This window comes from Ostrea edulis, chromosome 5, assembly GCF_947568905.1.
Source record: "Ostrea edulis chromosome 5, xbOstEdul1.1, whole genome shotgun sequence".
Classification (NCBI taxonomy): Eukaryota; Metazoa; Mollusca; class Bivalvia; order Ostreida; family Ostreidae; genus Ostrea; species Ostrea edulis.
The window spans coordinates 33,784,117-33,809,184 of NC_079168.1; the positions used below are offsets into that span (position 1 = coordinate 33,784,117).

A 25,068-nucleotide genomic window follows, 5' to 3' on the forward strand; every position below is an offset into this window, starting at 1 on the left:
TGTATGCTTTTATAGAGAGGGGGCAAGATATTGTCCATAAATTTAGTCGCTTTCAGTGTATTTTTATGCAAGGGAAAACCCTGAACTTTCTACAGTTACTGTTTTGCACATCAAAGAGCAAAAAATAAATAATACTTCCAATTTTGGATAAGTTTTATATTAGGTAGGTGCATTAAAAACAAATTCTTGTTTTGGACTACCAAGGACTACCAAAAAAATATATATCAATAATCCCAATTTTTGGTAATTTTTATATCAGGTAGGTGCATCTTAAAAAGAAATTTCTTTTGGACTTAATCATTTTTTTTTCTATTTTCAAATGGGTTTTTAATTTCCTATATGCCATTTTAATATTGACATGCATGAAACAGGGCATGCATTATGGCTTGTTCCTATCAATGCACTCGAGGTATTGGCTTGCATGAATGAATATTTATTTGATTCTAAATACCAGAAGAATTAAGTCATGGATCCCACCAACATAAACAAATGTTGCATTTTATCCAGGAAATTCAGAATACCTCTATTGTTTACAAGGCTTTGTATGCACTCTTCACACTTGAAAATATATATGCTAGTCACAATTTCCTCGTGCAGGGCTAGTAACCAGAGCGTACCGAAGTACTTTTTGTATATTTTTTTTGTGTCGAAGACGATTTTCTTCTTATATTTTAATAAGGTAAGGTAAGCATCAATATTACCATTCCTTGGCAGTTGATCAAACTTTCTACTTTTAAATAGCTGTAGATGCTTGCACATTTGCATATTATCATTCTTGAAAAATCATCGAATAATCTGCTAAAAACTGACATCAATACTAGATATGTTCAAATATCATTTAGAACATCTTTGAAATTTTTCATCAAGTAGTGAATGACTTTTCATGTTCCTTATGTCATCAAGAAGTTCATGTTCCTTTTGCCATCAAGAAATTCATGATTATGCTGTAATTTGTCGTGGTCAATTTCAGTGGCTCAAACAAAGATGTTACCTTGCCGTTTTGTCCATGAACATATGAGAATTATTGGCAGTTCTGGCCAATTCCTTACAGTTGATCTTTTGTAGCTTTGATGATAGAACTGAAGCTTATACTCATCTCTTCAGCATGACTGTAGACCCCTACTTCATCCCCCCCCCCTTCTTACTTTTCCTTCCAGAATTGTGCATTAATCTATGAAGTTCATATTCCTGAACATGTGCTATTGTGAGGCCTAACTGAGTTTTCAGTGAACATATATATTAGATATTAGTACTTTGTTAACTCTTGTAGAATTATATATCTATGCCTTTATGGTGTTTATTTAGACAGTCTGTTTTTGATATCTGACAGTATGTATGCATGTGAAAGTTTTTGGATTGCTGCACTTTTATTAACTTTAAAAAAAATGAAAGTGAACAGCAAAGAACATCATTGCTTATTTTCTTACAAAGAAAAGTGCAGACTCCAATTATTTTGAAATGCTTGATATATATCTTATACACAGTTTAATTTGACTTGCTATTTCTAAATTCACAGCACCAATTAATCACAATTGTTATTTATCCTGATTTCAGTTTAGCACTTCTTACTATTAACATGAGTGATAATAACAGAAAAATTAATTTGTTTTTTAAGTTAGGCAAACACTGAATAAAGTTCATTAACTAATAGAAATGTAAAAGTCACTTTAATTCATTACCATGTTATAACATGAATTATTGGATTTGGTCATTTCAAGATGAAGTGAACTATAATTATACAAAGTTGTCATTGTAACAGTTACTTAAAGAGAATGTTTATTTTATGGATGGTTCTTCTTATAGAATGGACAGTAAAAGAGCAGAGATGTTGTTTAAAAATAATCGCAAGATTGGTAACATCACCCTCTCCACTAAATTGCCAAAGGGACCAAGTGCCAAATTCCGAAAACCAAGAGCAGCTCGGTACAGTCGTGAGGCGTCCATGCAGTATAACTCCACCGCTCCGGGCGACCTAAAGGTTAATCCGAATGATCCATTTGAAAATGAGACCAAGTCTGAGAACGAAACAGAGAAAGACCTGCCCTTCAATAAAGTTATTGTGCAGACACCATCACAGAGGAAGGACATGAGTTACATCATCAGCAACCTTCAACATTACCAGGACTATAGAATAGAGGTATGCTTATCTTATAACACTACCAGTACTATAGAATAGAGGTATGTTAATCTTACAACATTACCAGGACTATAGAGTGGAGGTATGTTTATCTTACAACATTACCAGTACTATAGAATAGAGGTATGCTTATCTTATAACACTACCAGTACTATAGAATAGAGGTATGTTAATCTTACAACATTACCAGGACTATAGAATAGAGGTATGCTTATCTTATAACACTACCAGGACTATAAAATAGAGGTATGTTTATCTTACAACATTACCAGTACTAAAATATAGAGGTATGCTTATCTTATAACACTACCAGGACTATAAAATAGAGGTATGTTTATCTTACAACATTACCAGGACTATAGAGTGGAGGTATGTTTATCTTTTAACATTACCAGGACTATAGAATAGAGGTATGCTTATCTTATAACACTACCAGTACTATAGAATAGAGGTATGCTTATCTTATAACACTACCAGTACTATAGAATAGAGGTATGTTTATCTTACAACATTACCAGTACTATAGAATAGAGGTATGCTTATCTTTTAACATTACCAGGACTATAGAATAGAGGTATGCTTATCTTATAACACTACCAGTACTATAGAATAGAGGTATGTTTATCTTACAACATTACCAGGACTATAGAATAGAGGTATGCTTATCTTATAACATTACCAGTACTATAGAATAGAGGTATGCTTATCTTACAACACTACCAGTACTATAGAATAGAGGTATGCTTATCTTACAACATTACCAGGACTATAGAATAGAGGTATGCTTATCTTATAACACTACCAGTACTATAGAATAGAGGTATGCTTATCTTATAACACTACCAGTACTATAGAATAGAGGTATGTTTATCTTACAACATTACCAGGACTATAGAATAGAGGTATGCTTATCTTATAACACTACCAGGACTATAAAATAGAGGTATGTTTATCTTACAACATTACCAGGACTATAGAATGGAGGTATACTTGTCTTACAACACTACCAGTACTATAGAATACAGGTATGTTTATCTTACAACACTACCAGTACTATAGAATAGAGGTATGCTTATCTTACAACACTACCAGTACTATAGAATAGAGGTATGCTTATCTTACAACATTACCAGTACTATAGAATAGAGGTATGTTTATCTTACAACATTACCAGGACTATAGAATAGAGGTATGCTTATCTTATAACACTACCAGTACTATAGAATAGAGGTATGTTTATCTTACAACATTACCAGGACTATAGAATAGAGGTATGCTTATCTTACAACATTACCAGGACTATAGAATAGAGGTATGCTTATCTTATAACACTACCAGTACTATAGAATAGAGGTATGTTTATCTTACAACATTACCAGGACTATAGAGTGGAGGTATGTTAATCTTACAACATTACCAGGACTATAGAATAGAGGTATGCTTATCTTATAACACTACCAGTACTATAGAATAGAGGTATGTTTATCTTACAACATTACCAGGACTATAGAATAGAGGTATGCTTATCTTATAACACTACCAGTACTATAGAATAGAGGTATGTTTATCTTACAACATTACCAGGACTATAGAATAGAGGTATGCTTATCTTATAACACTACCAGTACTATAGAATAGAGGTATGTTTATCTTACAACATTACCAGGACTATAGAATAGAGGTATGCTTATCTTATAACACTACCAGTACTATAGAATAGAGGTATGTTTATCTTACAACATTACCAGGTCTATAGAATAGAGGTATGCTTATCTTATAACACTACCAGTACTATAGAATGGAGGTATGTTTATCTTACAACATTACCAGTACTATAGAATAGAGGTATGCTTATCTTATAACACTACCAGGACTATAGAATAGAGGTATGTTTATCTTACAACATTACCAGGACTATAGAATAGAGGTATGTTTATCTTACAACATTACCAGGACTATAGAATAGAGGTATACTTATCTTATAACACTACCAGTACTATAGAATAGAGGTATGCTTATCTTATAACACTACCAGGGTTAGGGTTAGTTAAATATTTCTAGTTTTAAACAAATGTTAAGAAATATTTAAAAGATGCAGGTTAACCAATGGCTATTTTATTTTAAAATGCACCATGTGCTTTAACTTTTACAAAGAAAAAAAGGGGAGTGTTAATGCTATTATGTCCTGGTAATTAAAATAATACAATAATGATAATCATTTTGTACATACATTAACTCTGGGATTATTTCCTCTGGTCGATATACTGTATATGTAGTTGCAATCAGGTGAATTACTTAAAATTTAAGTTGGAATAAACCTGAAAGGAGTCCGGACAGATGCATTAGAAAAACAACATGGTCGGTATAGGTACCTGTACCCTGTGTTTACACCTGAATGCTTGTAAGAATAAAAGGTTTATTCCCACTTAAGATTTTAAGTAATTCACCTGATTGCAACTACATGTACAGTAGAATGATTTATGAATGCAAAACTGTAAACGGAGAGCGCACAAAGGGTGCACAGTGAACGCACGGAGAGCGCACTGTGAATGCATGGAGTGTGCAATGTGAATGCACGGAGAGCACATGGTGAACGCACTGTGAATGCATGGAGAGCGCACTGTGAACGCATGGTGAACACATGGAAAATGCACTGTGAACGCATGGAGAGTGCAATGTGAATGCACGGTGAGCACAAGGTGAATGCGCTGTTAATGCATGGAGAGCGCACTGAATGCACGGTGAACGCATGGAGAAGGCACTGTGAACACATGGAGAGCTCACTGTAAACGCATGGAGAGCACACAGAAAAATGTAAAATAGAACATTTCAGGGACTGTAATTAATACTCAAGTGACCAATAAGGCCTATGGTCCTCTTGTACCTTAATGCACTGGTTTGGGTTTTCCCCTGCTTCTTTGTATGAAACAGTTTTCTGAATTTCAACGAAATGTCGCTATTTTTTCCAATTGGAAAGGCCCAGGCCTTTGATAGCAAGACCTAAAACAGAAATTGATTGGTGCAGTTTTCTGTAGATACATGGAAGTCATTGTGTGTGTGTGTGTGTGTTTGTGTATATTTTTCATATGAATACAGGTCATTTTTGTTTAATCATTGTTCTTTTTCATTTTTGAATAGGTAATAGCTTGTCAGGAAAGAGACCCACGAGATCCTGCCAAAATTAAGCTGTGCAGTATCCGGGCCATATCACTGTCACGGACTCTACCAGACAGTAAGTGGGCCACAATTTTGCATACGTTGAAAATTGTTCTCGTGAATTCTAGGTTGGTTTTTGCCGCTACGGTAAAATTTCTGATTTTTGGATTGTTATAAAATTTAGATTGCACATCACAAAAGCATATTTGATATTATATTTGTGTAGAGAATTGATGAGTAACTTTCTTTTCCACAGAAACTGCAGACAACATAGCACTCAGCTCAGTTAAGATATACAAAATGAGCAACGCCACCTCTAGGGATGTCATTATTTACTGGGATGAACCTAAAAACCCCAATGGACTCATCCTGAACTTTGACGTTCGATACAGCAAAGTTTTAAAAGATGTATGTAGTTTCCGAGTATATGTTAAGTTAATTAATTATTAGATTTCAAGAATTTTTTTTACATGCAATGATGAAAATTCTCAAGAATGATATAAATAACATTCGGAAGTTTTATCAAAACTCTTCAGAATTTATAGATACTAAGTGTCATTTTCTTATAACCATGTCTTATTAACTAAAAATATTACCTTGGTGGGGTGATGAATTTTGCTTGTATTCAGGATACCACAAATACAGAATTTTGTAAGAGTTGATTTTCTGGAGATTGACATTGGTTTTTATTTTAGAAATCTTTTTTTTTTAGGAAGAAATGATATTGTGCTAGACAATATCAAGAAAGAATCTGCAATTTTGTGTTATCATAAATATGAAAAAACGCTATGAATGAATGAAAATGTAATGTACACTAATCTTGTCATAAAATACATGTATTTTGTTATGTTGATGGGTATTTTCAAATAAGAAATGAAAGATAGAAAGAATGTCTCAAATATTTATTAAACTGGGTATTTATTTTGAAACAGTATAAACCCAATACAATGTGTGTATCCTATGAGTACTACAAGTCTGTTGGTGGCTACAAACTGCAGAAACTGGAACCTGGCAATTATTCTGTTGAGGTCCGTGCCACCTCCCTGGCCTTTACCACAAATTTTACAGAGCCAAGATACTTCTTTGTGTCTGATTCTGATGATGGTAAGAGCAAGTTTAAATTTTACAGAGCCAAGATACTTCTTTGTATCCGATTCTGATGATGGTAAGTGGAAGTGTAAATTTTAAGTGATGGAAAATGAAGGGAGATTTTATCAATCTTCAAAAACAGAGGAGTTTTAAAGAAATCTTTAGATATAGTCAAAGTTTCAGCAAATCCTCTTTTATAAGAATGTTGCTGAAATTACAGTGTTAAGGCCAGGAGTGTTTTATTATGGGTAACCCATATGGTTAGGATGAAAATGGTTAAAGATTTTCTTTGAAAAGAAACTTCCTATGGACATCGCAAAGAGCTTTCTTTAAAACAATCGAACATACTGGTATAATAGTGGATACAATCTCTACCCAGATTTATCTTTCCTTACACTCACATATACCTGTCAGCTTCTCAAAATAAGCAATGTTATTCCACATGTAAATCCACTTTTTTTACGGCTAATAAAACTTGAGAATTACTTTATAGAATATTGGGTAAATGTAGGACAAGCAACTATTTGAAGTTTTTCCCCGTTAATATGCATTCTTCATGTACATGTACCTATGTATAGGCCTGGTGCAATAGAACAACCCAATATCCATGTTTCAACCCAAATTAACGGTTCTTGTGTCACAAAAAGACTTGACATCTGCTCAGTATTTATTCATTTATTGTATATATTTTTGTAACTGAAGTCCAAGTCATACTTTATTTGAGCATATGTGCCATTTTACAAGAATCTTGTAAAAGCCTCGAGACATTGACAGGGGTGTATGTGAGAGCAAGGAATGAGATTGTATCTGAGGTGTGAAATTTAGAAGTGAACGTTGTTGGTTTAGGAGTTTATGAGCTTGTAATCCAGTGGTAAACATACTGCATATCTATGTTCTGTTTTACAGAATCTCAGTGGCCACCAGAAACGATAATTGCCGTCTCTGTATCCGGAGTCCTATTACTCATCCTTATTCTTGTCATCGGCGTGTGGTTCCTTGCTCGGAACCGATTTAAGAAAGTACCTGATAGACCGGATTTTACCTCCATTAATCCTGATTATGAGCGTAAGATATGGATTACAGTTACTTTCGATAAGAACAAGTCTATTTGCAAACAAAATTTACAGGTCTGCCTCTTGTTGACATGATGTGTTTTATTTTTCTGTTAAAGGAAGAATAGACTATTTGTTATTTGTATATTTGTCAATGTTACCTGAGATTTTTTGTAAAATGCGCATTATATTTTTTCTTTGTCGGTCTGAATTTTTATGGGATTATATCTCAGAGTTATGATGCTTTTACATATTAATGAAATGGAGCGATACTGAAATTGAATTTTATTTGTTTAAAAAGTAAACGCTATCTATCCAGAAAGAAATGTAATAAGATTTCTGTGAGTTCATTGAATGTCATGCTCCTATGTATCTGATGCAGATTACAACCCAGATGAATGGGAAGTGGAGCGTGACAAGATCCAACTGATTCGTGAACTGGGTCAAGGGTCGTTTGGTATGGTGTATGAAGGTGTTGCCAGGGACCTGTATGGAAAGGAAGATGAAATCAAAGTAGCTGTTAAGGTATTGATTTAGATTGATGGATGAAAGAGGAAAAAGTCGGTTATCACTTTCATTTTTCTGGCTCTGAATCAAAACAAGTAGAAAGAGAACAAGTTTGTTATCTGAATCAAAACAAGTATAGTGTATAACAGACTTTTATTTTATCATTATTTCTATTGTTGAGACTAGTGAGGACTAAACGTTTCCTCAGTCTTTACAACTTTATTTTCTGTTTTGTCTTGGTATGCTAAGCAATATTGACATGAAATTTGTTGTGTAGCTTCTTGAGGATAACTTAAGATAAAAGTTTCACAGTGGTTAAGATTAAACAATTGATACTAGAGTTATGGCCCTTTACCATGATATTGGGGAGCATGCAGTATGCATGTATTCTAAAGTGTTACTATAGGAACTGTGAATCTTTGATTGCAAAGATTTCTTGGAATCTACAAATCCTTCATGAGAATGAAAGCTCAGGAAAGAAATCAAGTATTTCTTTGTTTAATCTGTGATATGTTTGTAAGTGTTTGAATTGATCTTGAATTTCAGACAGTGAATGTACATGCCACTTACCGAGAAAGAATGGAGTTCCTGAGTGAAGCTTCCAGGATGAAGTACGTATATGTAGTGTTAAAAAATACTGTGTTACGGTCAAATTTTAATGTTTAGTAGATCAGTCGACAACACTGTGTTACTGTCAAATTCTAGTGTTTAGTAAATCAGTCAAAAATGCAATGGTCAAATTCTAGTGTTTAGTAAATCAGTCAAAATCGCAACTGTCAAATTCTAGTGTTTAGTAAATCAGTCAAGAACACAACAGTCAAATTCTAGTGTTTAGTAAATCAGTCAACAACACAATGGTCAAATTCTAGCATTTAGTAAATCAGTCAAAAACACAACGGTCAAATTCTAGTGTTCAGTAAATCAGTCAACAACACAACAGTCAAATTCTAGCATTTAGTAAATCAGTCAAAAACACAACAGTCAAATTCAAAACAACAGTCAAATTCTAGTGTTTAGTAAATCAGTCAACAACACAATGGTCAAATTCTAGTGTTTAGTAGATTAGTCAACAACACAACAGTCAAATTCTAGTGTTTAGTAGATTAGTCAACAACACTTCGTGTTACGGTCAAATTCAGGAATTATAATGTTTGAAAGTTGGTATTTGACCTTGACTTCTCTGACTTTAGGGCCTTTGCCTGTAACCATGTGGTAAAGTTGCTTGGTGTGGTCTCCGATGGTCAGCCCGCTCTACTTATCATGGAGTTAATGGAAAAGGGGGACCTCAAGAATTTTCTCCGGATGCATCGACCAGTGGAAGAGGTGGGTGAAGAAATAATTGTACTATCAATTAAGAAATACATATCAAGTTAATGATGACTGTAGACATAGTTTGTGGAATTTGGTATATGTATGATAAAAATGTACTGTACAATGTACACTTTGTATTCCATAAGAATACATATACTTCATAATTTTTTTTAGGACATTGATTCTACTTTTGCTGGGATACAGGTATTTATATATACATATATATATATATACACACACACATATATATATCATTGTGAAGTCATGATAATTAAGATTTCACAAATAATATCTTTTGACTAAGACATGAAATTTTCTTTATGCTCAACTAATAACAAACAAGTCATCACATTATCTTAATTAATTTACTGTCTTCAGTCATTCAGAAATCTTACAGAAATTTGAATTAAAAAGAAAAAGAAATTACAGTGTTTGTAAATATTGATGAGACATAAATTGAGAAAACTTTTCAGGAATTGGTCTTGTCTTTTTCAGGAAAATATAAGTCGGACACCTCCCACCATAAAACGAATTATTCAAATGGCAGGTGAAATAGCAGATGGCATGGCTTACTTAGCGGATAAAAAATTTGTACACAGGGATTTAGCAGCAAGAAATTGTATGGTTGCTGATGACCTTACTGTTAAAATTGCTGGTAAGTAGAAACTAGACCTCTGTTGTCATGTGGTCAGCTTCTGACTGCAGTCGTAACTAATCAGCTATTTCCATAACTGCAAATAATCCTTGTATGTAGATCAATGCCATCAGAGTCTGTTGCTATGTGTACACAAATGTAACTGTGACATCACAGATATACGTTACAATATGAAACATGAGCTTTGGGGCTGAAACAAATGCAGTTAAGATATCATACATATCTAAGGTATTCTACCACTATCAATTTCTACTTAGATTTTTATGCATTAGAGAGAATGAGACTTTAATGGATACCAAAACTGAATCTGTCGTTAAAATCAATCTCTCTTCTAAATAACACATTATTTAGGGATTTTGTTCTAGCCTTCTAACTTATCCACATATGCACTTATGGCAAATTCATGCATCTATTTGATGCAATCTTTACGCCGATTCACATCTGAGTCTTCTTTCCGGTTACAGAAAATGACACACGTGATCCGATTGCTTCAAACTTCCACCAGAGTTTGTTTGCTCACAAACCAAACTCTTCCAGTTAGACATTATGGGATAGGGATTTCCTAGGAATTACAAAACCACGTGATCGCGTACACTGTGTGACGTCACGGTAGAATGAAGCAAAAACATAATGTCAAACATAAACAGTTCAAAATAAGAAAGTAAACATCAAGTTCATTACTTTACATTATTATTTGAATAGACCCTCCCTACTTTTTAGTGAACTTTTGATCATTTTATGTTCAAAATAAAATCCATACTTTCATAATAATGCTTTTAGAATGTCAATATTTTCAAGTTTTAACTGCGAACTATTTAGTGTTATTTGCCCGCGTGAGAATCACGGACTCACAATATACAAATCTGTTTCTGCACTGCGTCAGCCGGGAGAGGTCTATATGTAGATGAGGCCTCGACGGGGAGTTTGCCGATTGCTTCTGACAGCTGTAGGGTCTGAAATAGTTTGTGATGTTTAAGTGGGATGTTTCATAATCAATTTAAATGGTATTTACTTACAAATTACAAAATCTGTAAGTGATATGGAATATGGGAAAAGGAAATACAGTCAAACCTGGTTATCTTGAATACATTGGTTCCAAGAAAAAACGTGGAGATACATGAAGACAATGTAGTTGGGAATTTCCACTCACTTCGAAATATCTATGGTATTCAAGATACTGAAGTTCAGCTATAGTTAAAGTATGAATGTATTTATCTTGACTAAAGCTCTGCTAATGCCAAAATACAATTTCCTTGCACTTATGTTTTCAGATTTTGGCATGACACGAGACATATATGAGACAGATTACTACAGGAAAGGTGGTAAAGCACTGTTACCGGTGAGATGGATGGCACCCGAGTCGCTAAAGGACGGGATATTTACCAGCCTCTCCGATGTGTGGTAAGTGATATTCATAATGACAGGGAAAGTCCAAAGTAAGGGACCGGACTAGTAATGTAAGACACGTTTTCCGAGGATTTGTTTATGTATGACATGCAATTTTGTATATATGCAGGTAGCTTAAGCTTTAGATAGCCAAAGTATTTCAAATACAACAGTATACTAATCTGAAAGTTAATAAAAATCAGGGTTAGGATTTTTATGTTGATGACCCGCAAAATTTTCAAAAATAGACACAAATTTGCTTCCCTAAGTCGTAAATTGTAAAAGATAATAGAACAACTTAATTGTAAAACTCTTAAATGGATCAGGTAATGATGGAGAAAGTGAAATAAAATAAATGTGTGTGTTAATGCATTTCACAATAGTTACAAGATGACGGTTAATGGAATGTGTTTTTGACAGGTCGTACGGAGTAGTCTTGTGGGAAATGGCAACCCTAGCTGCCCAGCCCTATCAGGGTTTGTCCAATGAGGAAGTCCTACGATATGTGCTAAATGGACGGGTCATGGAGAAACCGGAAGACTGCCCTGACCGGCTGTAAGTAGATGGACATTGTTTATATTTTGACAGTCATTCAATATTGTTGGTGTGTGCCAGGAAATGGTTAAGATTTGTTAGTGAAAAGGTCAAGGCATTAGAATATACTTGCTAGAATTGGAGAACTTTGCTGAAAACCTGTTCATACTTTGTATTGAAGCATTGAAATAGTGATTTGCTTTATGGAAATTACTAGTTATTCATTTCTAATTATGTCTCCCCTTTGAAAGGGAGACATATTGTTTTGGCCAGTTTTTTTCTTCTTCCTCAAACTTGAATTTTGTCCAGGCATTGACTTGAGAACCCTTTGACATTAAGACTTGCATTGCATTAAGGCAATACAACTGGAAATTCCACTGATGTCTTATCAACTGATGTAAAATTTACTGGTGAGCCGTACATTGAATTTTCTCCGACATCTCCTGATGAAATTAGGAAGCTTTTGAGGAGTTCGCCTTCTAGGAGCTGCGAAATTGATTCTATACCAACATACCTATTAAAACAATGTATAGAAAGCTTCATTCTGATAGTTACATCTTTAGTAAACAAATCTCTTAGTGATTCGTCTGTTCCAAACATCTTCAAACAGGCAACTATCCGACCACTCTTAAAGGCCGAGGTTTTCAACCGGTCGGTTTTCCTCAGGTAAGTTAAGTGTGGGGCGGAGCTAAGTTAAGGCAGGTGTGAAGACCCGAGCCCAAGGAAACCCTGCTAGCTTGTATATACCGTCCCAAATACACGGGATGTTATCAGTGTTACCTGCATTAACTGTACGTTTTCGTAAGATTGAAAAATTCATGGTAGTCATTTTTCTTGTGCAGGTTAATTGAAACGTTGATGATTAAATCTAATGAATCAAACGTAAGAATTAAAGCTTGATGAATTTATTTCATATAAGTGAGAACGTTAGCCATTGAAAACTTTGACTGCCTTCATTCGTCGGATAACCAGTATCGGACGATGTATGACTGCCAAACATACATTCATTCATTCATACTTGGTTTTTCTGAACCGCACACCAGAATTCTCTGTCTACCAAAGTTGTCTGTGTGACTTGTCCATAACGCATGGCCTACAAAAACAGGACATTCGTATTTTCCGACAGTTCCTTTAATAACTGGTCTAGACGAAGAATTTGTTCTTCCTCTGGATCCCAATTCCAACCATTATACGCAAGAAAGACCCCTTATAGCAGCTAATTTCTCTTCCGATTAGTTAAACTTTTGTGGCCATATTTCGATGGGAAAATTACGCCTATAAATTTTCAACTGAGTGTGAACAAGATTTCATTAATGTACAATGTATTTACTCATAATTAATCTGTTTTAAGTTAGCGTAAAATCGATATCAGTGTAAATTATATTCAACAATCCATGATAATTATTATCAATCGTACCCATTCCTAAGCATAACCTACTATATTCTATTATAATTTATGTAATTGTATGCAAAATTTACTACTATTATTGTGTGACTCTCTCTACATGAAAAAGCCAAAACCATTTCCCTATCGAGCAGGTTTACGTGGTAAGCATCAAAAGATTGCACGGGCGCCTCGATCGCTAGATAAGATATACACAAGGACTAGTCACTAAATGTCCATCAATTTCTAGCATCCAATCTGACGCTTAATTTCTCCTGATTGACAAGGGTTCACAGACCAGGTAAACTAGAAAGCGGTGCTTATTTTCTCGGTCTTTAAAGAAACCTGAATTAGATAAGGAAAACCTGAAAAACTATCGCTTGGTTCCAAATCTCCCTTTCGTGTCCAAAATTGTTGAAAAAGTAGTTTTGGCGAGAATTAATATCCAAATGCAAACAACTTAATGGATAGTAAGCAGTTGGCGTACCGGTGTGGCCACTTGACCGATACTGCTTTAGTGAAAGTGCATCACAACGTAGTTGCAGCTTTGTATAACAATTGTTGTTGTATTCTTGTGATGTTGAATCTCTCAGCTGCATTTGATGTTTTTGACCATTAGATTCTTTTTCAACGAATTGACTATAGTTACAGTATGTCTGGGTCAGCTTTATCTTGGATCAGGTCGTATTTGACTGGTAGACGTCAGTATGTGGTCATTATCAGGTCGTATCTGACTGGTAGACGTCAGTGTGTGGTCATTATCAGGTCGTATATGACTGGTAGACATCAGTGTGTGGTCATTGGTTTTGAATTATCCAAATCCCAAGAAATAAAGACTGGCGTCCTGCAAGGTTCCGTTCTCGGGCCTCGACTTTACTGTCTGTTTAGTAAACCCATCGGTCATACATGTATATGTGATATTCACAATATGGATTATCATTGCTACGCTGATGACAGTCAAATTTATATCACGGTTGAACCACGGGACAGCTGGGATGATATCTCAGAACGACTTTTGGCATGTCTAATGGATATTCACAACTGGATGGGTTCAAACTAATTAAAGCTGAATCAGGACAAAACAGAACTCATGGTGTTCGTTCTGAAACAAAATAGATCCGAAAATCTTGACTTTCACATTTCGTTCAGAGGAAACATTATAACTGAGGCTGATTGTTTGAAAAATCTTGGGACAATTTTTGACAAGTCACGTACTATGGACAAGCAGTGTAGTTCCGTTACAAGATCATACTACATGCATATCCGTCGGATAGGTAGCATTCGTCCATTCATTTCTGAGGTTGCATGCAAGATACTTGTGAACTCTTTGGTAACACCTGAGATTAGATTATGTCATACCGTCATTTAATTTCATTTAATTGTTTGGTGTTTTTTTTAATTGTTGCTTTCCTCACCGCTACCCCTGTAAAGCGCCCTAGAGTAATAATGCTTTATATAAGGCGCTATATAAATTTTATTTATTATTATTGTTATAAGACTTCAAATATGGAACACGAAGAGATGGTATTAGGGTGCACTGCATCAAAAGTATTGATCTTGACCCATTCATAAAGTCAAGGTCAATCTTTTATAGTAGAATCTGATCCAGGCCATAACTTGAAATCCCTTTGACGTTAGAACTTTCAATCTTTGAACATGGAAAGGTGGTATTAGGGAGGGATGCACTGCAAAAAATTTTTTGACGTTGACCCATTTATATAATCAAAGTCAATCTTTTACATCAGAACCCGGTCCAGGCCTTTACTTGAGAACCCATTGACATTAGAACTTCGATCTTGAAATATTAAAAGAGAACATTAAGACAAGATGCACTGAACCAAAAGTTTTGACCACAACCCATTTCTACGTTTAAGATTAAGTTTTAGAAAAATATAACTCAGCCATAAATATAGACCCTATTGACATGAAGACTTGAAAGTTGGAATAATCATCAATGAGATTAAGCTGAGATGCACTGCATTACAATGTTTGACCTTGACACATTTCTTCAAGGTTAGATTATAAAAAAAGCAGTTAAATCATTGAAAAATGTGTTCATTTCTCAATTAAATAACTTGCTAACCCTTAAAGATAAAGAATTCATACTTAGTAGTACAATTAGTACAATATTGATGTAAGATGGATGACAAGACATTTACACTGGCCCTTGATATTGCCCACATTATACTCTTGCACTCATTATTATTGCCTCATAAGAAAACCAAACTTTGAAGGGGAGAAATATGTTTGATTTGTGAATAAAAAACACCCACTAATATTCTTCTTTTTACTTGTAGATTTGAATTAATGCAAAAGTGTTGGCGCTATAGACCAAAACAGAGACCAACTTTCAAGGAGATTTTAGAAGAGTTGGTACCGGAACTAGACCCATCATTTGCCCACAAGTCATATTTTTTCAGTGAGGAAAATAAACAGGACTCATTAGAATACATAGAAGAAGGTGATGAGGATTTGGATGAGTCCAAAACACCATTCATTCAGAATGATAATGAATGTGAAGTGAAAGGGGCGGAAGGGGGCGTTGACCTCCGTGAGCTCCCAGACCAAGAAATAGACGATGATATAGACATCGAGGAAGAATTCTATCCGTCAGACTTTCAGGAAACAAAGCGTTCGTATCAGAATGGGGAGTTATTCCCAGAGCTGAGGATTGATAATGTGAATAATGTGTTGTATTCTCGTTCACAAGCAGACAAGCTGATGTTGAATGGCACGGAGCCTTGTGACTGCATTCTAACACAGGAGACTAATCCTGATTCACATCCGGATCATCGGTTTAGTTCTTGTTCCAATCCTTATAGTGCAATAGGGTCAAGTGACGATAGCAAAGACAGCTCAAAGAGTTCCAGTGGTAGTTACGCTCAAATGAACGGCGTCCATATTGCGAACGGACATATTGCCATGCATAACTTAAAAACGACAAAATGCTAGTGGTTCTTTTTCTCATTTTTTCCCTCATAGTCATGTCTTAAAATTGATGTTATTGTGATCTCATATCTACCATATTTCATCGTTTTCCATCTATTATATCAGTTTTCTGAAATTTCTTTCCAAATATTTTGACTTGATCTCGAGTCAATTGTACAGGCTGGTTCTGCTTTCATCATCGACTCTGTCAAAAGAAGAAAACACTGATTTTTTGTGAGAAAGGTTTTTGGACATGGGTTGAGATTTATACACTGTTGAATGTATCAATACATTGTGCTCAGTTTCAGTTTCTGCCCTGGACCCTTGATTACAGATCTTAAGTATGTGTTGAGATTAATTTTTTAAAATGGTTTTTATTTTACAGTTTGTTACAACATATACATGGTGTTCTATTATGCAAAGATTAGGAAAACGAAATATTCTTGACACAATGCAATTTTTAGGGCAATGAATTTTGAAAGGGTTTTCTTTTTGAACAGGTTGACATTGTTGAAAAATTAGCCCAGTAAGGTACACATTTTCTAAATTACGGTTAATTTCACTCCTTGGTTCAGTGTGACATTGAATCTTTGAATCATGTGAACTTTCAAAGCCATTGAGAGGATTTTTTTTAAATGTTTGTCAACTTGAGGTTGTAATGCCGCAATTTTTATTTTTACAAAAAGTGGTTTAATACAGATGACATTTTTTTGTTTGGGTTTTTTTTTTTTTGTTGTTGATGGATTTCGAAAATAATCCCTATAAAAATGTAAATAGTATTAGATGATACAAGAAAAACAGTGCTGTTGCAAGCTTGTATAGAAATGTGATAATAATAATTATAGAGAGCTGTTTCGGATACTCAGAATGTTTTATTTTAGTGTAAAATTAATTTTCCCCTATTGTCTTTAGGCTCTGTCAGTCCAGCTTTGTGGTTTAGATTTTTTTCAAACTAGTCTTAATGTTAAACTGATCATGTAATCCAATGTAAAAAAAAAGAACAAAACCCAGTAATGTATACATTCTAGTCGTAGTGGCAGTGAAACAGAGAGAGGAGATTTCTGTGAAAGAAATTAGCGATTTTAAAAATAAAATTAATTTCTCAGTTCGGTGAACACATTCTTGATATTTAAGATCTCTGTTATTGAAATCAAAATGATATAGCCCCTTAGTAGTAGGTAGCGAGTGGTATATGTAACATTGGAGTGTGAAACATGACAAATAAAAATAGTCACGGTGACTCAGTCTGTGGTTTGCAGTACCTGTGTTGTGACATAAGGTTTAAGTAGTATACCTCATCGTAGGTGGAATTTTCAGTTTTGTGAACTAAAAGAAACTGAAGGAAGTCATTCGAAGATGACTCTGATAATATTCTGTTTTATTTTGTAGTGATGAGCATCTCCAAAAAAATTATAAATAATTCACGGAAACTTGTTTCGAAAATTTATGAGAAAATCATGGAAAATTGCTATGAAAATTCCTGGGTAATTTTTTACAGTGGTAGTCAGATATCGATAACGCCATGCATTCTTTATTGAGGTGCTGCAGCACACAGATTTCACTGTTCATGAGACAAGAGATCTATGTCCATCTCGACTCAGTCTAAGAACACGGTCTGATTTTGGACTAAGCAACATTCCTTTATTTCATTGATCACAAGTCCAAGTCTGTCATTATGTGTACATGTGAGGTGTTGAAGTTTTGATAATGATGGAATGAAAACTGGGGTCATGTTGTACTACATATGTAGAGAGAAAGCTCATTTGTCTGATTTGAAAAGTGAATTCGTTTTGATAAAATGTTGGATTTTTTCATCCATTTGCTTATCAAAAAGTTAAAAAAAGATTTAGTTTTAAGTCAATGCTTTTTTAGCTTACCTGAGCTGAAAGCTCAAGTGATGTTTTCTTATCACCTGTTGGCTGTCTGTCTGTAAACTTTTCACATTTTCGACTTCTTCTCCAGAACCACTGGGCCAATTTCAACCAAACTTGGGTGAAGGGCTTTCTAGTTTGTTCAAATGAGGGACCATGCCCCCTTCAAAAGGAAGATAATCACAAAAGTGCAAAAATAGGGTGGGTTCATTTAAAAATCTTTTCAAGAACCACTGAGCCAGAAGAGCAGAAATTTACATGAGAGCTTTCTGACATAGTGTACATTCAAGTTTTTAAAAATCATGACCCCTGGGGGTAGGATGGGGCCACAATAGGGGATCAAAGTTTTACATAAAATATATCGGGGGGGGGGGGGGGGGGGGAATCTTGAAAAATCTTCTCCTCAAGAACCATTGGGTTTGGAAAGTACAAATTTACATAAAAGCTTCCTGACATAGTGCAGATTCAAATTTGTAAAAATCATGGCCCCCGGGGCTAGGATGGGGCCCACAATGTGGAATCAAAGTTTTGCATACAAATATATAGAGAAATTTTTAAAAAATCTTCTCAAGAACCATTGGGCCAAAGAAGTTGGCATTTACATGAAAGCTTTCTGACATAATGCAGACTCAAGTTTATAAAAAAAAAATCATGGCCCCTGGGGGTTGGATGGGGTCACAATAGGGATCAAAGTTTTACATGAGAATATATAGGGAAAATCTTTAAATATGGGCCAAGGATACTCAGGTGAGCAATGTGGCCCATGGGCCTCTTGTTTTAATTTAAGATCAACAAAATGTTTCTGTTGAAAGTCAAAGTGATTGGATGGTTCAATTGAAACTGTCTTGTGTTTACGAGGATGGGTTGTGAAAAGCCAAGCAAAAAAATTATAATTATGGATGTCTTAAAGTTTGTATGATACAGTGATGTCTGCATTAGATTCATCAAACTAATTATATTGAAGTAACTTTCTCACAGGCATTAAACCTCAATTAATTTTACATATCCAACATGACGTCAGAATACAATTGACCAAAATTCGTGACCGACAGTGTCGTGTATGTTTATGTTGTTGGTAAACATTGACCATTCTCTGGGTTTATTTATACCTCAGTCCATTTTATGCTTACCTCATGGCGGGATAGTGTTTTAGGGGGGTGGGTGGGGGTGGCACTGGATCTGTATCAGTTTTAGATATTGGTTTCATTTAGATTTTACAAAGAGAATTTTATAAAGTTACTGTCCTTTTTTAAAACGAAAATGTGTAAATTATGTACTGCACATTACATCCAGTTGAAATATTTTTTGAGATGATTATTAACCAGTTTGACTTTGGTTTTTTTAAAGAATATACATTATTTTTTATGTGTGATATGAATCATTTAAATATAATTCTTTAACCATTTGGATAATTTTGAATGAAATAGCCTCTGCTATAAGTCGGGTATAGTCTTGTTCTGGACGAATTTCGAACACCCACTCCCCCTTTTGTGACAGGTACACACAGGACAATTATAATCATTAGCTTTGACTTTAATTATGTAGATGAAGGACCTTATCATGTGATGATCTTTAGAGACAGACTATGTATTATTTTGTTTCTACCTCTTTAATTATTACGTATATTTATTTTCATCATTGAAGTAAAATGCATTTCACAGGAAGTAGGTTGTTTCACAATTCAAATGAACAGAACATTGGTCATTTAACAATAAAACTGTTTTAGAAATTTTTTTTTTGTTGTTTTGAAAAGATAGGTTGTTTATTTAATGAAGGCATTCAGTGGGTTTTTTTTCTAGAGGGAACAATTTTTGCTTGTTTCAAATGCTGTTTTAAATAACTAAAATTTGTTTTCAGTAATTTTCGAAATTTGTTGTATTGTTAGAAATTCGCACTTTTAACGTATTAAACAGAAATTTTTTCAATAATTTGAAGTTATATAGAGCAGAGAATATACGTGATATGAAATTTATTTATTGTAAAGAATTTTTAAAGATGAACTCATTATTTGGAACTAACTCTCTGTACCTCCTCCTTATTAAACTTAATGGGGAAACCAAATACTATTACACCAGGTTCATAGTACACAAGGTTTTGTATATAACAATATGTACATCAATATTTAATATTTTTATTGATACAGCATCACTACATGTTGGTATGATATATGTTTTATAATTTGTTTTCATACAATTTGATGAGGAATGTTTGTTAAAGAAAAAGAGTTTCATTAGAATACAAGATGAGGTATTGTCATTAAGTGTTGGTGTAAATGTCTAGGTGTGTTAACATCATCTACAGTATAAAAGCCTGATAATATGTATGTTCTGTCAAGTTTTAGCTTTTTTGTTGGAAGAGAATAAAAATTCAAATTTATAAAGATATTTTTGATAGGTAATTTTTTCCTTGTTAATTCAAATGTCAAACTTATTTCATTTTGGAGGGAACTTTCATCTTTTTTGGAGGTACAAACACAGTGTAACGTCTATGAATATTTTTGGGAGCTAATTATTGTTGTTAATGATGATGGTAAGTGAAAATATGGTAAGAGTGTGTCTTAAGACTTGTGAAGAACAGAACAGATGTATTGTACATACAGATGACTATTTATTACAGAGACCAGGTGACAGCTCTGAGGTTTGTGTTGTCTGTTCATCATTTGTCCATTGTCATTCAGATGATTCAAGTGGCATTGTCATTGGGCTGTACATAGAACTGCATTCAGTTTTTGTAGCTTTTGCCTACCAACCAAAGTACAAAAATGATTGTGTAAATAAAAAGTGAGTCATAAAAACTGTGCACTTCTTTGTTATTATTTGCAGAGGAATATCTGTCATCCGTTTTGCATTATGAATTATACCCACACTTTCTAAAGAAAGTTCGGGTATATTGTTGTTACCCTGTTCCATCCGTCTGTCACACTTTCTTTATCCTCAAACTCCGCCTTTATCTTAAGTAGTAACCAATCGACCTTATGGAAGATGATTGGTGGTGTCCTGTAGATGTGCATTAAGGTTTCGGAATTTTCATTTTTACCCTGGGGACGAACTAAGGGTTAAAAAAGACAATTTTATACATACATCTGGTTCCCAGAACTCCTCTTACACATAATACAATAGCAAAATTATCTTTTGGAAGATGAATGGTGGTGTTCTGTAGTTGTGCAATAAGCTTTTGGAATTTTCAGTTTTACCCACGATATTTTTTCTAAAAAAGACCCTGGTCCCCTGAACTCTTAAAGGAAATTAGTGGTGTCCTATTGATCTGCAATAAAGTTTCAGAATTTTCATTTTCACCCTGAGGCCCAAATTGGAAACGAAAAACGACATTTTTATCTAAAAGAAGAAACCTGCTTCCCTGAATTCCTCTTACATTTTACACAGTATTCAAATGATCTTTTGGAAGGTAATTGGTGGTGTTCTGTATAGATGTGCAATAATGTTTCAAAATTTTCATTTTTACTATGGGGCCCAATGGGAGTCGAAAAACAACGTTTTTAGATCAGCTGAGCTGAAAGCTCAAGTGAGCTTTTCTGATCGACTGTTGTTTGACCATCCATCTGTCCATATGTAAACTTTTTACATTTTCGACTTCTACAGAACCACTGGGCCAATTATAACCACATTTGGCCAAAAGCATCCTTGAGTGAAGGGCTTTCAAGTTTGTTAAAATAAAGGGTCATGCCCCCTTCAGAGGGAAGATAATCACAAAAATAGGGTGGGGTCATTTAAAACACTACTGGGCCAGAAGAGCTGAAATTTACATGAAAGCTTCCTGACATAGTGTAGATTCAAGTTTGTTCAAATCATGTCCCCTGGGGGTAGGATGGGGCCATAATAGGGGACCAAAGTTTTACATACAAATACATAGGGAAACTCTTTAAAAATCTTCTTTTCAAAATCTACTAGGCCAGGAAAGTAGAAATTTACATGAAAGCTTACTGACATAGTGCAGATTCAAGTTTGTTAAAATCATGTCCCCCGGGGTTAAGATGAGGTGATAATAGGGGACCAAAGTTTTACATACAAATATATAAAGAAAATCTTTAAAAACCTTCTCAAAAACTACTGGACCAGAAAAATGGAAATTTACATGAAAGCTTTCTGACATAGTGCAGATTCAAGTTTGTTAAAATCATGGCCTTTGGGGTTAGGATGGGGCCACAATAGGGGATCAAGGATTTACATAACTAATAAATAGAAAAAAAAATCTTTAAAACTTTTCTCCTCAAGAACCATTTGGCTAAAGAAGTTTACATTTGCACAAAAGCTTCCTGACATAGTGCAGAGTGATGTTTGTAAAAATCATGCCCCCCCCCCCCCCCCCGGGAATAGGTTGGGGCCACAATAGGGATCAAAGTTTTACATGCGAATATATAGGAAAAATCTTTAAATATTAGCCAAGGTGACTCAGATGAGCAATGTGGCCCATGGGTCTTTTTTTCTGAAAAAAAAAAACAAACCTGGTTCTCAGAACTCCTCTAACATTTTATGCAGTACCCAAATGATCTTTTGTAAGGTAATTGGTGGTGTCCTATAGATGTGCAATAAGGTTTGAATTTTTATTTTCACTCTGGGGCCCAAATGGGAGTCGAAAATATTTTTTTCTGAAACAAACCGTGGTTTCCAGAACTCCTTTTACAAGTTATGCTGCAGCCAAATCATCTTTTGGAAAATGATTGGTGGTGTTCTGTAGATGTGCAATATGGTTTCGAAACTTTAGTATTGGCCCCGGGGGCAAATAAGGGCTGAAAAATGATGTTTTCTATCATAAAGCTTGTAACTTGAACTCCAAGGAGTAGTCACATGATATTCACAAAGCTGGTTGGCGAATTCACATCAAAACCCAATTTCTATTGAGATGAATCTCAGAAATCCACAGACCCTTAAACCCAGTGATCGTCTCCGAAAGTCCAGAGATATACATGTACATCTTAAATGTTCATCACTCACACTGTCATGATCGTGTGCAGGATTGGACAAAAGAAGATGGCAGACGGCATTTCCAAACAAAGGTAGGCTCTTAAAACTCTTCATTTTACCGACTTATTAGACGACGAATTTGTGAATTCAAAACACTGCCTGGCCAGGGAGGCATCATTAAGTTGATTGGTTGTTGGAATTCTTACTCATGTACACGTACAACTCTAAATTCATTGATCAAAGTTGACAATGTTGCCTCGATAGAATTCGAAGCGGGCGAAGATGTTTCTAATCATGTTTTCATGCTTTTTAAGAAAGATACTTTCGGTAAAATAGACTCTGCACATATCTTTTGATGAAAACTTGATCCAGTGTATGCGATTTGTCCCTTAAATTGCCTTGGTTAGATCGATATCTTGACTTGAACATTTGCTAATGTGCAGGATTGGACTATGGTCGTTTCTACGATAAACGTGCCGGATTGGACCTCGATTTTGGTTCAGGATTGGACCCTCTTTTTATCTTTATTTTCAAAATCCTTTATATTTTCGAATCTCGACTTCACTTTATCATATTTTAGTTTGATTACTGTAGCTTATTAGATTCTCAGACATTTCCAACATGACCATGGTGTATTTTGAATTATTTATTTTACTGTTATCAAATTACATCGTCGTTTAAGTTCCCAAGGACGACAGTTGCGACTGTAAAAATATCCATAAATATGTTGTTACAAGCTCTGTCAGCTGGAATCAAAACATATTCTTCATGTAACCTACCTTATTCTTTGATCACTTCTGATTTATTAAACACAGAAGGATAGATGGTACGTATTTTGTTTTGATGTGTCTAATACGGGATTTTGATATTCCTCATATACTTTTAATTCATTCTGACAAGGTATCAAGTTTTTCTATTTTCTATTTAGCCCATTGTCTGCATATCGTATAGTGCTTTGTAAGGCAGGGTGATAATTTTGGCTTACTTTATAAGTTTTGTGTCATGTCGACAAAATTTGGATTGCTAAAATATATGTTTTGTAGCCACATGTCTGCCAAAATATATTCCGCTAAAATGTCTCGTATACATATGAGCTAGAAAATCGCCAGATTGTACATCTGTTGAAAAAGATCGCGATACGGTATGTGCTTTTTGTGAAATACAAAGTTAGTATTAAACTGCGTCTTAGGTATTCTCTTTAGAGAAGTCGAGAGGCATAGCCTACATCGATGTAGGCTATGCCTCTCGACTTCTCTAAAGAGAATACGTCTTAGGCAATCCCAATCAGACAATCATCATGTATAAAGTTGTTTTGAGTTATTACTAAAATATATGGTTCGATTAGATTCATTCTCTGTCCACCTAGCTAGGAAATTCAGTAATCTAAATCACTGACAGGGTCACGGCCCTGGTTTGTAAAATTTGCAGTAACGCAGCGGTATTGAGCATCGCAAGTTATATAATACTAGTATATATGCAAGGCCAAAGACACAATATTTAGTGCTAATAACAAAATACTTTGTAATCAATATCATATTCGGATTATATATATAGACTTTCACAACTAGAAAATGCAAAACTGTCAAATTAATATGAAAGTTTTAAATTTCTCAAATAGGGTCAGGACGAGAAACCCGTACATATACATGTATATACTATAAGGACTGTTTAGAATGAAACTAGGATAAGAAAATTTTTGTTTATTCAACAGCTTCAAAGACAAAACCAAAACAAACATGTTGATGAAGGAAAGTGTTGAAAGATTTGTCACTGCGACAGGCAGCAAATTTGTAATATTTTGATATCAGAATCAAGTATCCTGCTTTAACAGCTTTCTAAAAACAATGAGCATGATGCGTTTCTGATTTACATTTCATCACCTTGTATTGGGAGAAACATTCTTTTCATTTTCTCATATTTCACCTCCGTGAACTGTCCATATTTTTGTTGATATCAAATTTAAAGTAGTTTTAAGTACAATATATGATTTTTCAACAAATGGGTGATAATGAAGACTGACATTCCATACATTTAGCTTTGACTGGTATTGACTGTATAACTTATTCCAGATTCCAGAAAGAAAATTGAGTTATCTTTGAGTTTTCAATTATATGAAATGCTATGCTAATACAAATG

General features: G+C 34.6%; 1 protein-coding gene across 5 annotated transcripts in view; it reads left to right on the forward strand.

Annotated features, from left to right (window-relative positions):
* The window catches only part of LOC125652933 (insulin-like peptide receptor), an 80,860-nt gene extending 60,053 nt beyond the window's left edge, over positions 1 to 20,807 (forward strand). For all 5 annotated transcript variants that reach the window (XM_056165846.1, XM_056165848.1, XM_056165847.1 and 2 more), the window contains 13 exons: positions 1,804 to 2,137; positions 5,276 to 5,369; positions 5,550 to 5,701; positions 6,226 to 6,397; positions 7,289 to 7,447; positions 7,817 to 7,959; positions 8,488 to 8,552; positions 9,132 to 9,264; positions 9,427 to 9,456; positions 9,748 to 9,907; positions 11,179 to 11,308; positions 11,714 to 11,848; positions 15,509 to 20,807. In XM_056165846.1, coding sequence (XP_056021821.1) covers positions 1,804 to 2,137; positions 5,276 to 5,369; positions 5,550 to 5,701; positions 6,226 to 6,397; positions 7,289 to 7,447; positions 7,817 to 7,959; positions 8,488 to 8,552; positions 9,132 to 9,264; positions 9,427 to 9,456; positions 9,748 to 9,907; positions 11,179 to 11,308; positions 11,714 to 11,848; positions 15,509 to 16,163 — 2,362 coding nt within the window. In that variant the 3' untranslated portion in view covers positions 16,164 to 20,807. The remainder of the gene's footprint in view (positions 1 to 1,803; positions 2,138 to 5,275; positions 5,370 to 5,549; positions 5,702 to 6,225; positions 6,398 to 7,288; positions 7,448 to 7,816; positions 7,960 to 8,487; positions 8,553 to 9,131; positions 9,265 to 9,426; positions 9,457 to 9,747; positions 9,908 to 11,178; positions 11,309 to 11,713; positions 11,849 to 15,508) is intronic.
* The last annotated feature ends 4,261 nt before the right edge of the window (positions 20,808 to 25,068 follow it).